At 42.7% G+C, this 16,463-nt stretch overlaps 1 protein-coding gene across 1 annotated transcript in view; it reads right to left on the reverse strand.

Moving 5' to 3' along the window:
- Positions 1 to 16,463, reverse strand: part of WAC (WW domain containing adaptor with coiled-coil) — a 317,083-nt gene that overhangs the window by 187,011 nt on the left and 113,609 nt on the right. The window contains exon 7 of the mRNA XM_029588633.1: positions 2,846 to 3,154. Within this exon, the coding sequence (XP_029444493.1) occupies positions 2,846 to 3,154 (309 nt within the window). The remainder of the gene's footprint in view (positions 1 to 2,845; positions 3,155 to 16,463) is intronic.

A 16,463-nucleotide genomic window follows, 5' to 3' on the forward strand; every position in this document is an offset into this window, starting at 1 on the left:
TACCTTCTTTTAGAATGGCAAACAGAAACTATTCTGTTATTACGAACACACTCCTAATTCAACTCAAGAGCCTCATAACCATCTGAGATTGACAGAGCCAATGTACAGTTGTCATTAGTATGTATGCCCCAACTGACTTCATCAATCAAGGACAAAATCTATGCCAACCGTGACCAAAATCTTTTCTAGTTTTCTGGAAGGGAACGGACCTTTATGGTGACTTCCATACCAGTGTCAGTAGAGACTCAAAATTCTGGAACAAAGTCAGTATAGAAAGGAAGGAGTATGAAAGCATGCTGTCAGGGTTAACCTATGTTTGACCAAATGAGCTTAAACAAGGTCTTTATTACCAAACACCATGTTTCACTAGAAAAACAAGCAGAAGACATCAAGGCAACAACTGCCATCTAAATAATGGCACTTGATTACATGACTGTTCATGTCCAGGATCTCAAAGATGTCCCGAGCTACGCCAGGAACTGATGACTGTTGAACTGATCAACTCATCACTGCATCATACCCAACAAACTGGCTACCAAATAAAGGTTGCAGAAATAGCACAGAATCAAGGTCAATGCTGAAGGACTTGGTGATTTAAACACACACATCTTCCACTAAGGCCTCATTGAAAAACTGGCAAATTCAAATGAACAAAAAACGGGAGAATGTCAGCTGCATATGGAATGCCCTCAAGTCCACGATCAGTGGATTCTTTACCAGGAAATATCTAGCATGATGAGACTGAAGAGAAGAGCAAAGAGTTTATCAACCACAAGCACAATAAGTCTTTTGTACTTGGTGGAATGACAACTCCAAGCAAAAGAAATTCCATCATAAACAATGTCCAGGAGGAGGACACCACAATAGGCTGAACCTGAGGGGTTGGAGGGAGGAAAACTGAACAGATTATTGGAGGTGGAGGCTGGCTGATGGGTAAAATGAAAGAGGAAGCAAGGGAGAAGGCTCAGAAGGGATTACAGGGGGTAGGATGACAGGAAAAGGACATTTAAGAAGAGCAGCATGGTTTGTGGGGAGGAGTTGGAAAGTGAATAAGATCATAAAAGAGGCTTGGGAAAGAGGATAGGGAAAGATCAGAAGAAAAAAGCAAAAAAATAAAGAAAGAGAAGACAGATATGGGACAAAGGTATTAAGGAAGATTAAGAATGCCAGATAAGAGAATACACACCATGGGATGAGTGTATTTGTATTTACATCAAAGGGAAGACTGTCAAAATACATTTTTCTAAGATTTCAACAGTAAGCACGGTACCTCATTTTTTGGCACTATTTGGTATACTATGGGGTGGGGAAAAGTGGTCAAATCCAAAAGACAAATCGCTTGTAACGCACTATTTCCCCAGTAAAAATAGCATCTGCACAACAAGACAGACAAAGTTATATTTTATAAAACTTGATTAAACTGCAATTTCTGAAATGGAGTGAAAAATTATTTTTCCTCAAGTGGTTTTTTTTTTTTTTAACTTTAATTCTCAGGAACTGTAGCATTATTACTGTTAAATTGAACAACTCCAGAGATTTGTTCCAGTTTAGGGCAACAATTTTGGAAATCTTCGTTTTATGTAGTTTTAAAAATATGACTTGTGAGAGGCTTTCTAATTATGATGCAAAAAAGGGATGGGTCTTAAACAGCCAGCAGTGGTTTCTAGAAAAAGCCCTAAACCCCTGCTCTTATTTTCTTTATGAAAAGAAGAACAGGGCACATCAGTAATCCTGAATAGTTGGGCTATCACTGTGCTGCAATACAGATACTTTAAACATCTCAGATAGTAAAAAGTCAATCTTAGTTAAAAAGAAAAAATCTGCAGGGCTCTCCACACCGAAGCAATTTAAAAAATAAAGAGATTTCAGTAAAGCACATGTTGGCATCACTCAGATAGAAAGATTAGAAAATAAAATGAATCAAACCTTACAACTGGCTGATATCATAAGTGAAATATATTATGTCTTAGTTTGAACACACCACAATCATTATGGTTCTTTTGCATTATTTTGTCTACCTAAGATATAGCTATTAGAGATGTGAATCGGAACTAGAATCGGATCCGATATCTGTTCCGATTCACATCTCTAATAGCTATGCACTTTATGTAAATGACAAACCACGAGAAAGGGAATGGCCTAATGGTTAAAATAATGTACTGGGAACCAAAAGAACTGTGTTCAATGCTGCTTCTCCAAACAACATTTCTCATTATCACTGGCAAGTCATTATTTCCAGATTCCTTAGGTACCCATTGATACTGTAAGCTCTTTAAGGCAAGAACTTGTACCTGTATGAAATTTGTTGTAAAGCCCTTTGATGTAGAGTGCTATAAAAATAAACAATTTCATCCTTAAATTTTATTACAGTACCACCTGATTATTTAATATACATTCCTAACAGGAAAATAAAGTGAAACAGCAATATATCTTAGCACAGGATAAAATAAAATATCCCTTAATCTACAGGGGCCCTTTTATCCAGGATAGGAAAATGTTACATATGAAATTATTTAAAAAAAAAAAAATTGTCTTTCTACTCTTCTGTGCTGTCATGGAAAAACTATTATGAGTCAACTGATCACAATTAACCTCCCACTGGCAAAGTGTAAACTTTTTAAAATGCTTTTTTTCAGAATAATTTAGGGAATCTTTCAGCCTTAAATGAAAGGTGTGGAGAGATGGGAAGGGTACACATTTTAACTCTGCCAAGTTTAAAATTTTCACTTTGAAAGTCTAAATGTAGCAGACAGGTAATTTTAAAGAATGAGAGAAAAAAGAAGCAAATTCTTAAACTACACTTTAAAGCATGTTTGGAAGACATACTGAAATAGAGCATACATACCTTTTCTCTCAGTTTTCTGTGCAGGGATAGAAGTTGTGGGTGTAGGCAGTTTTGATAAAGTAGCTGCTCCATTTGCATCAAAGGATTTCTTTGGCTGGTGATCAGATTGTATAGTAAAAGGACTAGAAGGAACAGTGCTTGGGGCAATAGTCGGATGAACCACAGGTTTGATTGAGTGCTGCGCTGGGGTAGTATTACTGTGAGTCTCTGTTCTGGGCAGTCTGTAGTCTCTGTCATTGTGTCTGCTTGTCTGAGACAAAATATTCTGTGGGAGCATACTGCTGGTATCGCTGGAATGTTTGTCTTCCACTGGCATTCACAAAACAATGCAAGGAGAAAAAACAAATTCACAAATATAGATGAAAACAAATTACATAGAAAAAAGTTGACAGAAAAAAAAAAAAGAACAGTGTCATAAGACTGGCAGCAGGTTCTGAAATTTTACTCTATAGCTAGGGCTATTGTTTTTCATCCAAAAATCATACACTGCTATGCTACTGCAGTTATGAGTACTACCAACAGAATGGAACCACTGTCAGGCTCTGAGGCTGGTCAAATCTTCAAAAAACAAAACAAACCCCCCACCCAAAAAAAACAACCCTATCTCTAACCAAAAATGACTTTCCTGTAATGGATGTTTTTCTGACGACAGCAGTTCACCCACTTTAACAAGAGGGTAACGTGAACACACTCAATACAGACTTGTAATCTCTTCCAGAGGTTTCTGGAAAATCCTATAGGTTCCTACCACACATATGCAGAAGCTCCTATATTTTTAAGGCCCCACTATTCCCTTCAGTTCTCATAAAGAGTTTTAACTGGGGAGAAAAAGGTAATGGAAGGGTGAGAGATTTGTGAACTGCTGTCTTCAGAAAACATCTGTTACAGATGAGCAACGTTGCTTTCTCTTAGCAGTTCTCCACAAACAAGTGGGGTTCCCTCATTAAGGGCTCTCTTCTACAAAAAAAAGGGAATGCCATCAACAAGACCACCAACAGAAAAAAACCCCCCAAACATACATATTTTTGCTGGATATAACTCCTTTTTCAATTTGACATTTTTTTCTTTGAAGCATTTCATTTAAAAAAAAAGACAATCCACTCTTTAATAATAGATCCTTGGGGGGATGGAATTGGACATTAGCTCTCAGAGGCCAAGGAGACAGTCCAAACCTATTATGCCACCAAGAGGCTGTGTCTAAGCAGCAATGAGATATAAATCTGTGGACTGAATGCCAAACTTCAGCCTTGCAAATCTCGAGAGACAGATCTTAGGCGGGCAACCTACATCACCATGGTTCTAAAATTATAATCCTTGATATATTCTCTTAAAGCTCCCCAGGGCATAACAAAATGAGATGCAATCTGCTATTCAATTCAGTGGTACATTTTGTTATCATAATCCCAAACTTCGCGACTCCAGTAAAACAAAAGATGAATGGACAATCTACAGACTTTAGGCTGCTTGAGAAAGAAGGCAACATCTCCCTTGCAGTCCCAAACAGTGATGGGCTTTTTTTTTTTTTTTTATCTTTATGGATGTGGCCTGGGAAAAAATGTTGGAAAGATGACTGATTTAAGTTGGAAATCTGCCACCATCTTAGGCAAGAACTAGGGAAGTGTGTAAGGCGCCTTACTGTGATAAAATCTGGTGTAAGGTGAATAAATAACTAGGATCTAGAGCACACTAACTCTGGAGACCGAAGCAACTGCCACCAAAAATGCAAACTTCTAGCTTAGGTATTTTACATCACAAAAGTTCAGAGGCTCAAAGGGACATTTTATTAGTAGGTTAAGAACTATATTGACTTTCTATGACACTGTGAGAAGCCTAATGGAAAACTTCAATTGAAGCAAGCATAACAATAGAAAATTGTAAAGACTCTACAGAAACAATGTTTCCTTCTACATACTGGTAATAAGTGCCAAAGGCCCTGATGAGAACCCTAACAGAGTTAGGACATACACTGAAAGATACAGCGATGCATATAGGGAAAAATAACCCTTGCTGTAGTTACACAATGTTAGGTTCTATTTTAGGAGTTACCACCCAGGAAAAAGATCTAGGTGTCACGATGGATAATACTCTGGAATCATCAGCTCAGTGTGCTGCAGCAGTCAGAAAAGCAAACAATGTTAGGAATTATTAGGAAGAGAATGGTGAATAAAACTGAGACCTCATCTTGAATAGTGTGCAATTCTGGTCACTGCATCTCTAAAAAGATATAGTTGCACTGGAGAAAATGCAGAGAAGAGCGACTAAAATGATAAGGGGCATGGAAAGGCTGCCCTATGAGGAAAAGCTAATGAAGTTAGGGCTGTTCAGTCTGGAGAAGAGATGACCGAGGGGGGATATGATAGAAGTCTACAAAATTATGAAAGGACTTGAACAAGTTAACGTAAATTGGTTATTTAGTCTCTCAGATAATAGAAGTACTAGGGGGCACTCCATGAAGTTAGCAAGTAGCCCATTTAAAACAAATCAAAGAAAATTCTCATACACTAAATAAGCTCTGGAACTCACTGCCAGAGGATGTGGTTTCAGCAGTTAGTGTAACTGGTTTTAAAAGATTTGGATAAGTTCCTAGAGGAAAAATCATAAACTGCTATCAACCTAATAAACGAAGGTTGACCGACGTGCCGCAAATGCGCAGTAGAGAGCAGCTCTACTGCGCATGTGCGGGCAAGCACGTCGGTCTCAGCGAGCGTCAGCTGAATTTACTAACATGGCGGCGTCGAGCAGCATCGGGCGGCGGTGACGAGGAGCAGCGGCAGCGACGGCCAGTAGTGAGGGAGGAGCGAAGGAGGGAGGAGAGAGAGAGACTGAGTGAGAGGGAGGGACTGAATGAGAGGGAGGGAGGAGAGAGGGAGACTGGGACTGAGTGGGAGGGGGGCGTGAGAGGGAGGGGTGAGGGGAGTGAGAGAGGGAGGGAGTGGGAGGGGGCATGAGAGGGAGGGGGGAGGGAGTGGGAGGGGGTGAGGGAGTGAGAGGGAGGTAGGGAGTGAGAGGAACTGAGGGAGGGAGGGACTGAGAGGGAGGTAGGGGGTGGGGAAGAGTGAGGGGAGAGAGAGAATGAAGGGGAGGTGAGAAACAGAGGGATGTGAGTAAGTGGAAGGGTAAGAAGTTGTGGAGCAGAGAAAAAGGGAGTGGAGGAGGGCTGAGGGAGAGGGGATGGGAGTGAGAGAGGGTGGGGAGTGACTGAGGGAAGGGGAGGGAGGTGAGAGTGAGGGGAAGGAGGCAGTGGGAGACAGAGGGTGAGTAAGACTGAGTGGAGGGAAGGGGGTGAGTGAACGAGGGGAAGGGGGAGTGAGGGAGAAAAAGTGTAGAAGGGTGCTGTGTTCGAAAATGGACTGAAAAAAAAATTTAATGTAGCCCGTTTTAACGGGCTTAACGGCTTGTTAATTAATAAGCAATAGTAGCTTGAGATTAATTTAGTATTTGGGTACTTGCCAGGTTCTTGTGACTTGGATTGACCACTGTTGGAAACAGGATATTGGGCTTTATGGACCCTTGGTCTGACCCAGTATGGCATATCTTATGTTTTATATTAGTTTTAAGCAAGACAAAAAGATTTTAGAGCCTTGCCATCACATCATATTGCAAACCTCTATTTAAAACTGTATGACCTTCTGATGGAGTGCCTTCTATAAGCCATTAGAGCTGATAACTTTGAGACTGACCAAAGAATTTTATTGTCCCCTCTCAACATCCAGGCTGTAAGGACAAGAGATTGGATTTTGGGCAAGATCCCCAATTTGACAGTTTATTGGTTTTTTTTTTTTTTTAGTGATATGTCCCATAGGAGGAGAAATCATAACTGTTTTTGCCAAAAAGGAGCTCTGAAGAACATACTTCCCTGGTATCTTCCAAGTTTAATCAGTTTTCACTACCAAAGTTATGAGACTGTAAGTATATAGAAGATCTGTCTCTCAATCAAGAAAGTATCTGAAAGTAGCTTGATTTTTTTCATCTCCTCTGACAAGAAAACTCTTACCATTCTTTTCAGGGATGCTGCAAACAGATCTTGGGTGCGTCCCATTCAAAAAAGATCCTGTTTGCCAGATGTGAAGGTGTGAATGGTTGACCATGTTACAGCTCTACATATTTCCTGAACAGATACTGAGTGAAGATGGCCAACTGATGTCATTAACTGACGATGTGCTTACACTGGATCCAGTGGCGTAGCCAGAATTGATTTTTTGGGTGGGCACAAGGTTAACATGGGTGGGCTGTAGGCATGCAGGTCTACTAGTTGTTTTTTTACTGATAAATAATGCCAAATTATGCAGCATAGCATTCACATCTACGCCTAAGTATGAGGTTTACTTAATGATACAAACATAATTCACGGTGATTTGTGGTACTTTAGCCTTCTTATTATTACGATTTTATACACGGCTCCTACCTGTCCATAAATTTTGAGAGAGCGGTTGTGTTGCTTATATTTAAATTGCTAACATCTCAAAATATAGATATATATTTTTACCTTTGTTGTCTGATCTTTGTATTTTTCTAATCAGTTGGTCCTGGTCTCTTTTTCCCATTTTTTCCCTTATAGCTCATTTCCTAATTCCTTTTCAGTGTCTTTCTTCTATTACTGTCTTCTTCCCTTCCACACACACACACACACACACACACGCTTTCTCTCACAGACTCCCTCTCACACACTCAAGCTCTCACTCTCATATGCTCTCCCCCCCCTCCCCACAAGCTCACATTCAAGTTCTCACTTTCTCACCCCTCCCCAGGCTTATATTCTTATGCACACACAGATGCACATCCAGGCACCCATTCTCACCCACACACATAAACCCAGACTCCCATTCTCACCCATATATACACACATTCAAGCTCCCATTCTCACCCACCCACAAACCCAGGCTCCCATTCTCAACCACACATACACACATTCAAGCACCCATTCTTATCCACATATTCAAGCTTCCATTCTCACCCACCCACAAACCCAGGCTCCCATTCTCAACCACACATACACACATTCGAGCTCCCATTCACCCACATATTCAAGCTTCCATTCTCACCCACATACACACCCAGGCTCCAGTTTTCACCCACACACACTCCCATTCTCATCCACACATACACATTCAAGCACGTGCACAGCTTCCGCTTTCTCCCCCAGAGCAGGAAGATCAGCTGCCTCTCCTGCTGCCACCGGACTCCTGCTATCTTCGGGCGTCCGAACTTCCTGTCGGGGGGAGAGGGGGGAGCGGAAGCGCAGCGCACAACATCCGCTTCCTCCCTCCCCCCCCCAAGCAGGAAGATCGGCGGGCAGTACGGCCCGACGCCCGAAGATAGCAGGAGGCCGGTGGCAGCAGGAGAGGCAGCTGATCTTCCTGCTTTGGGGGAGAAAGCGGAAGCTGTGCGCGGCGCTTCCGCTCCCCCAAACAGGAAATTCGGCGGCCGTTTGGTCCGAAGATAGCAGGAGAACGGGTGGCAGCAGGAGAAGCAGCTGATCTTCCTGCATTGGGGGGGAGGAAGCGGAAGCTGCGCGCAGCGCTTCCGCTCCCCCCCCCCCCGAACAGGAAGACCGGTTGGCCATACGGCCGCAGCAGCGCTTCCCCATGTGTGCCGTGATGGCGCGCGAGGCGTGGGTTCTCTTGTTCGCTGTCGCGGGGATGGGATCCCGCGACAGCCTTGCAGTTCCGGTGCCAGTTGGGTGGGCCTGGGTCTAAGTTGGGTGGGCACCTGCCCACCCAGGCCCACCCGTGGCTACGCCACTGACTGGATCGTTTAGATACAGTACTGCTAGGTTACAGCAGTCGGATATGCAGTCAGCTAGCCAATTTGATAAAGTCTTCTTAATCACTGCTGTTCCCATTCTGCTATGATTAGATAAAATCTATATTCAGATAGCGACTGAATGTACTGTTAGGGCGAGTGATAGATAACTCCAAGGAATACCAAGGAAATTTCTTATAAGTGGTAAACAAAGTGAGGTATGCAGAAGATCAGAGAAAATGGTGGCATAGTGAATTGGAGAGAGATAAGACTACTTATAAGAATGGTGTACGTCAATATAAGAAAGAACTTTGGAGGTAATTTTTTCTCTGAAAGAATTATGAATTAACCAATAAAATTATTTAGTATAGTCAAATCACTGGGGCAGGAACCTGGGGAGATTAAAAATGTTCAGTTTGACATGAGGCTTTGGCAAGTTATTCTGAGAATAAGCTTTTGAAATTACAAACAGGTCAATACAGTAAAGTGCGGCCGCAGTTACCCTGCTCCTAACCCGCTTCCTACCCACTTTTCGGCTGCGTTAGCCCTTCCTGCGATACACAATCCCCTTTAACCTACTCTTCCCGCGTCTTTAAATCACCGGGTAACCCCTTCCGCCCACGGCATGTATATTACATGTAAACGATCAAATTAGCTATTCCCTCCCATACAGTAACGCGCGCCCCGACTATCGCTTTTTTACCCTGCCGTTTTGCCGCTCGTTTAACCTGCTAATTTACCGCCTACCCCTACCCCTGCGTTAGAGGCAGGGGTAGGGGTAGGCGGCAAACTTTCCCCCAGCCCACGCTCACCTGCCCTGGCCGCGTCCATGGGTGCTGGTCTCCGGGGCAGCCCCAGTCCTCTCCCCTCCTCCGAAGCAACGAAAGCGGAAAAAAGCGAAAAAAAAAAAGTTGCAAGAGAGAGAGGAGAGAGGACGGGCAGTCCTACGCTCGGGATTGCCAGTCCTCTTTCCCCTCCTCCCGAAGCAAGGCGCAAAAAGCAGCCTTGCTTTTCGGGAGGAGGGGAGAGAGGACTGGCAGTGAAAGCAACGAAGCGACTTACTTTTTTTGCAGCCCCCCTCCGGAGACTGACATCGGCAATGAGGGACCGCGGCTCCCCTGCCTCCAGCTACCCGCGAAGATGGACGCATCGCACGGGCGAAAGTGGCCCCTGTGCGTGCAATTGGGCCGCTCAAGATGTGACGTCACATGCCGTGACCCCAAATGTCGTGACGTCACATCTTGAGCGGCCCAACTGCACGCACAGGGGCCGCTTTCGCCCATGCGATGCGTCCATCTTCGCGGGTAGCTGGAGGCAGGGGAGCCGCGGTCCCTCATCGCCGATGTCCATCTCCGGAGGGGGGCTGCAAAAAAAGTAAGTCGCTTCGTTGCTTTTCACTGCCAGTCCTCTCTCCTCTCCTCCCGAAAAGCAAGGCTGCTTTTCGTGCTTTGCTTCGGGAGGAGGGGAGAGAGGACTGGCAATCCCGAGCGTAGGATTGCCCGTCCTCTCTCTTGCTATTTTTTTTTTTCGCTTTTTTTTTTTTCGTTTTTTCCGCTTTCGTTGCTTGCTTCAGGAGGAGAGGAGACAGGACTGGCAATCCCGAGCGTAGGAGAACCGTCCACTTCCTGGTACCTGTCATTTCAAATGTCATTTGAAATGACAGATACTAGCGTGTCCGTGAAGCGTTAGGCCAGCGCATCCAGGATACTGTATAGCGCTCTATACAGTAAAATGGGTTGCGCGGGCCTAACGCTTCACGGACGCTTCTTAGACGCAGCTTGCAATTCCAAGCTATTTACATACAGTATCGAGCGGTAGGTGAGCTGGACTGTGCGTGCGGCAACCGCGGGTGCGCCCGGCACTAACGCAGCTCTCCCTACCGCTCCTTACTGTATCGGCCTGCAAGTGACTTGCTAAAGTATAAGATGCCAGATCCTGTGGATTTTTTCTTTGCGAGAACTGTGGTTGAGCGGTCTCTATTATTTTCTGCATCTTCCACAATGTTCAGTACTGAGAACAGTAAAAACATACATATTCAATAAAACAATCACATAAAACAATCAACTGATATAAGAACACAAGAACATAAGTTATGCCATACTGGGTCAGACTAAGGGTCCCATCAAACCCACTATCCTGTTTCCAACTGTGGCCAATCCAAGTCACAAGTACCCAAACATGAGATAATAAGCAATAGTAGCTTGTGAACAAATTACCATAATAGCAGTTTATGGATTTATCCTCTAGGAACTTATCCAAACCTTTTTTTAAACCTAGTTACACTAACTGCTGTAACCACATCCTTTGGCAGTGAATTCCAGAGCTTAACTATGCTCTGCGTGAAAACATTTTCTTTGATTTGTTTTAAACAAACTACTTGCTAACTTCATGGAGTGCCCCCTGATCCTATTATCTGAGAGAGTAAATAACCGATTTACATTAACTTGTTCAAGTCCTTTCGTGATTTTGTAGACTTCAATCAAATCCCCCCTCAGTTGTCTCTTCTCCAAATTGAACAGCCCTAACTTCTTTAGTCTTTCCTCATAGGGCAGCTGTTCCATGCCCCTTATTTTGGTCGTTCGCTGCACTTTCTCCAGTGCAGCTATATCCTTTTTGAGATGCGGTGAGCAGAACTGCACACAGTATACAAGGTGTGGTCTCACAATGGAGTAATAGAGGCATTATGACATTCTCAGTTTTATTTTCTATTCCCTTAATAATTCTTAACATTGCTTGCTTTTTTGATCGCTACAGCACACTGGGCCGACAATTTCAATGTATTATCCACTATGATGCTTATATCTCTTTCCTGAGTGGTAACTCCTAAAACAGAACTTAGCACAAGGGTTATTTTTCCTTATATACATCACTTTGCACGTATCTATGTTAAATTTCATCTGTCATTTGGAAGCCCAATCTTCCAGTCTCACAAGATCTCCTGCAATTCATCACAATCTGCATGAGATTTAATTACTCTGCATAATTTTGTGTCATCCACAAATTTGATCACCTCACTCATTGTACCCCTTTCCAGGTCATTTATAAATATATTAAAAAGCACTGGTTCAAGTACAGATCCCCAAGGCAACTCCATGGTTTACTTTTTTCCCCCATTGTGAAAACTGACCATTTAATCCTACTCTATGTTTCCTGTCTATTAACCAACTTGCAATCCACAAAAGGACATCACCTCTTATCTCATGACTTTTTAATTTTCTTAGAAGCCTCTCATGCGGACTTTGTCTAACACCTTCTGAAAATCCAAATACACCTGATTCAGAACCAATAATTTTCTCCATAAGTCTCTATGAACAGTAATGATTTTACACGTTTTCAAAAAGTTTTACATCTTTCACCATTTGCAATTCAGTTGGTAATGCGCTCCAGCACAATGGAGCATAATGCGAAAATGCATTGTCTGCAATTTGTAGGCCCGGACAGGAGGAATAACAATAGAGTATTAGAGGAACATAATGACATTGAGAGGAATATAATTCCAAGGTGTCTGCCAATGAGCAAGGAGAACTAGAATACAAAAATTTGTAAAACAAGGCAACAATTTTAAATTTACTTCTAAACCCAATAAGCAGCTAGTGAAGGCTATCATGACTGGAATAACACTGTTCGAGAAAACTCCTGATAACATACAGGCAACTGAATGTTAAATTATTTGCAAAGTTAATGTAGGAGGATGTCTCTAAGATGTCTCCTAGGGATTCTATCCTTTTTTGAGTTATCACAAGTATGGGTGGGGAGATGTACACTATAATAAGACAGTACATAAATCATGATTAGTGGCAGTGAGTCAGAAATATTGAAAAGGGCTATAGTTTATTCAATTCAGAAGAATGCTACTTTTATCTAGGTATGAATTGAAAATTTTTTTGGCCAACCTTAAGCTTAACAACTTTAAGTAAAACCTTTTAGAGAAATTAGATAGCAATACAATTGTAGGCATACTTGGAGGAAAATCAAATTTGAGATCATTATCAAATGGAGTTTAGGAAGATTTGTGTGACAGACTTCACTGATTTCTCCAATGGATTATTTATTAGATGAAGGATAATCTATTTTATTGGTACAAATGGATGTGGCTTCCGTCTTTGATTCTGCGAACCATGAGATCTTGCTGGAGCAACTGCACGTATTGGGTATATCTTCTTTGGTTTTATTATAGTTAGCAAAATTGCTTACCTTGTAATAGGTGTTATACCAGGACAGCAGGATGTAGTCCTCACATATGGGTGACATCATTGATGAAGCCATATTGCGGAAAACTTTGTCAAAGTTTCTAGAAACTTTTGACTGGCAGTCTGAGCCCACTGAGCATGCCCAGCATGCCATGATATTCTCTGCCACAGGGGTCTCCCTTCAGTCTCGTATGTAGCAATAAGCTTTAGCAAAAAATAAAATAAGAAAAACGTATCGGACCCAACTCCGCGGGGTGGCGGGTGGGTTTCGTGAGGACATCATCCTGTTGTCCTGGGATAACACCTATTACAAGGTAAGCAATTTTGCTTTATCCCAGGACAAGCAGGATGCTAGCCCTCACATATGGGTGATTAGCAAGCTAGAGGCTGAGTCATTTTGTAGTGAAGCAACACTGAAGTATTGTTGGTGAAAATGAGGCAGCCGAAAATCACAGCAGGTTGGATGTAGAAGAAGTTGGGATTATACTGGAAACAAGTTCTTTAAGACAGATTGTCCATAGGCTGAATCTTGTCATCCTTCTTTGTCCAAACAGTAATGAGCTGCAAAGGTGTGAAGAGAACTCCATGTTGCTGCTTTACATATGTCAAGAATTGGTGCTGAACGATAGTGTGCTACTGAGGTTGACATTGCCCTTACTGAATATGCCTTTACTCGCCCTTGGAGAGGAAGGCCTGCTTTTTCATAGCAGAACTCTATGCAATCTGCTAGTCAGTTGGAGAGTGTGTGTTTGCCCACTGCTTTACCTGGTTTGTTTGGATCATAGAAACATAGAAACATAGAAATGACGGCAGAAGAAGACCAAACGGCCCATCCAGTCTGCCCAGCAAGCTACGCAGTTTATCCATTTTTTTTTTATCTCCCCCCCCCCCTTTTTTTCTCCCCCTCCCCCGTAAAGGAAACAAAGAGTTGAGTGGATTTCCTGTGGACTGCAGTGCGGTCTAAGTAATATGCTAGCGCACGTTTACAGTCCAAAGTATGTAAGGGCCGTTCCCCTTGGTGAGAATGAGGTTTTGGAAAGAATGTGGGTAAAACTATGGATTGGTTCACGTGGAATTCCGTAACTACTTTGGGAAGGAATTTTGGATGTGTACGGAGAACCACTCTGTCATGTAGGAATTTTGTATAGGGTGAGTACGTGACAAGTGCTTGTAGCTCACTAACCCTTCTAGCAGATGTAATGGCTATAAGGAAGAAAGTCTTCCATTTGAGAAATCACAGGAAGTCATGGGTTCAAAAGGAGAACGCATGAGCCTAGTTAAGACCAGATTCAGGTCCCATTCTGTGACAGGTGGCCGAATTGGTGGTTTAAGGTGAATTAAACCTCTCATAAATCTACTGACAAGAGGATGTATGGATATTGGTGCATCTCCCATCTTGTTATGGGAAGCTGAGATTGCACTTAAATGTACTCTTACAGATGATGTCTGGAGACCAGAATCTGAAAGATGGCATAAGTAGTCTAGTAGAGAAGTTGTGGGGCAGGAGAAAGGGTCAATGTTCTTTGCTGTGCACCACAAGGTAAACCTTTTCCATTTTGAAGAATAGTTCTTCCGTGTTGAAGGTTTACGTGAAGCTATAAGCACTTGAGAGACATTGGTTGAAAGATTGAGTGGTTGTAAGATCAAGCTTTCAACATCCATGCTGTCAGGGATAGGGATTGAAGGTTGGGATGGCGCAACCGACCCTGATCCTGAGTTATGAGAGTGGGAGCTACACCCAGGTGAATTGGTTCTCTGATCAAGAGGTCTAAGAGAATGGGAAACCATACTTGTTGAGGCCAATACGGGGCTATGAGTATCATGGACCCCTTGTCCTGTTGTAGCTTCACTAGAGTTTTGGTTATGAGCGGTATTGGAGGATACGCGTATAGTAGGCCTGAGTTCCAAGGGCGAGCAAAGGTGTCCTTGGCTGGTTGGTGTTTCTGTCTGTGCAGAGCGCAGAATTTGTCCACTTTGTGATTCAGGTGTGATGCAAAGAGGTCTACTGTTGGTTGCCCCCAACGTTGAAATATCCTGGTCACTAATGGATCCAGGGATCACTCGTGTGATTGGAACTGACAACTGAGGCAATCTGCCACTATGTTGTGAATGCCTGCCAGATAAGTGGCCCGGAGAAACATTGAGCGTGTTAGGGCCCAGTTCCAAATCTGTGCGGATTCTTGACAAAGGATATACGAGCCCGTACCTCCTTGTTTGTTCAGGTACCACATGGCTACTGTATTGTCCGTTTGAATGAGAACAGTATTGTGTGAAAGGCAGTCCTTGAACGCATGCAGAGCATAACGTATAACTCGAAGTTCCAAGAAATTGATTTGAAATGTTGCTTCGAGTTTTGTCCAAGTACCTTGGGTTTGGAGATTGTCTATGTGAGCTCCCCAACCTAAGGTGGATGCATCTGTAGTTAAAGTTATCTGTGGGACTGGTCGTTGGAAGGGCAGGCTCTTGCGCAAGTTGTCCTTGTTCGCCCACCAAAGTAGAGATGAACGCAGCTGGTGCATTACTTGAATTGGAGAGGACAGTGGTTGAATGGCTTGGATCCATTGTGATCTTAAAAGTCCATTGGATTATTCTCATGGCTAATCTTGCCATAGGAGTAACATGAACTGTGGAGGCCATGTGGCCTAGTAAGGTCAGAAACTGATGAGCTGTTGCTTGTTTCTTTGAGTGTAGTGAGTGTGGCAATAGGGAAAGTGTCTCTGCCCGATCGGATAGAAATGTTTTTGAGAGGATGGTGTTCAATTCTGCTCCGAGGAGTTGAAGCAGGTGAGACGGAATGAGATGGGACTTTTGATAATTGATGAGAAACCCCATGGAGTGAAGTAGAGCAATTGTTCGGTTGAGAGAAGTTAGTGCTCCTTGTTGAGATTGACTTCTGATGAGCCAGTCGTCCAGATAAGGGAAGACGTGGACACTTTCCATGTGTAAGTGTGCTGCTATTACTGCCAGGCATTTGGTGAATACTCTGGGAGCTGAAGCGAGTCCAAACCGTAGTACTCTGTACTGGAAATGTTGGTGACCCACCAGGAAGCTTAATATCAAATCCTCATCATTTCAAAAAAGCTTTAAAAACATTCCTCTTTCAACAAGCATTTAATACTTCCACTAAGCAACCCCCTGATCATAAATGAAGCTTCATCTCCCAAATTTCTCTCATCAGTTACATGTCACTTTAACTTCTCCCTTCCCCTATCATCCCATCAGTGTTCTTTAAGGATATTACAATTCGTCCCTTCTCGTTCCCCTTTTACCCTCCCTGCCCTCCTTGCTCAAGGCACGCTACCTTTATTTTATTCTAATTTTTAATTAATAATTTGTTTTTAGCTAGTTATCATCTAGCTATTTAGTCAAATTTATGTATTTAAGTTTATTTTAGTTATATTTTATTTTTCATTTTATTTTTAACATGTTGTAAACCGTTTTGATAAAATTTTATTTTAAAAAACGGTATATAAATACCTTTAAATAAATAAATAAATAAGGAAGCACAGATACTTGCGATGAGGAGGGAATATTGGAATGTGAGAGAAAGCGTCTTGTAGATCCAGAGAACAAAGCCAATCTCCTGTTTGAAGAAGTGGAAGCATGGTGCCTAGAGAAACCATCCTGAACTTTTCTTTCTTCAGAAATTTGTTGAGATTTCTGAGGTCTAGGATGGGACGTAGGCC

This window comes from Rhinatrema bivittatum, chromosome 2 (genome assembly GCF_901001135.1).
Source record: "Rhinatrema bivittatum chromosome 2, aRhiBiv1.1, whole genome shotgun sequence".
NCBI lineage: Eukaryota > Metazoa > Chordata > Amphibia > Gymnophiona > Rhinatrematidae > Rhinatrema > Rhinatrema bivittatum.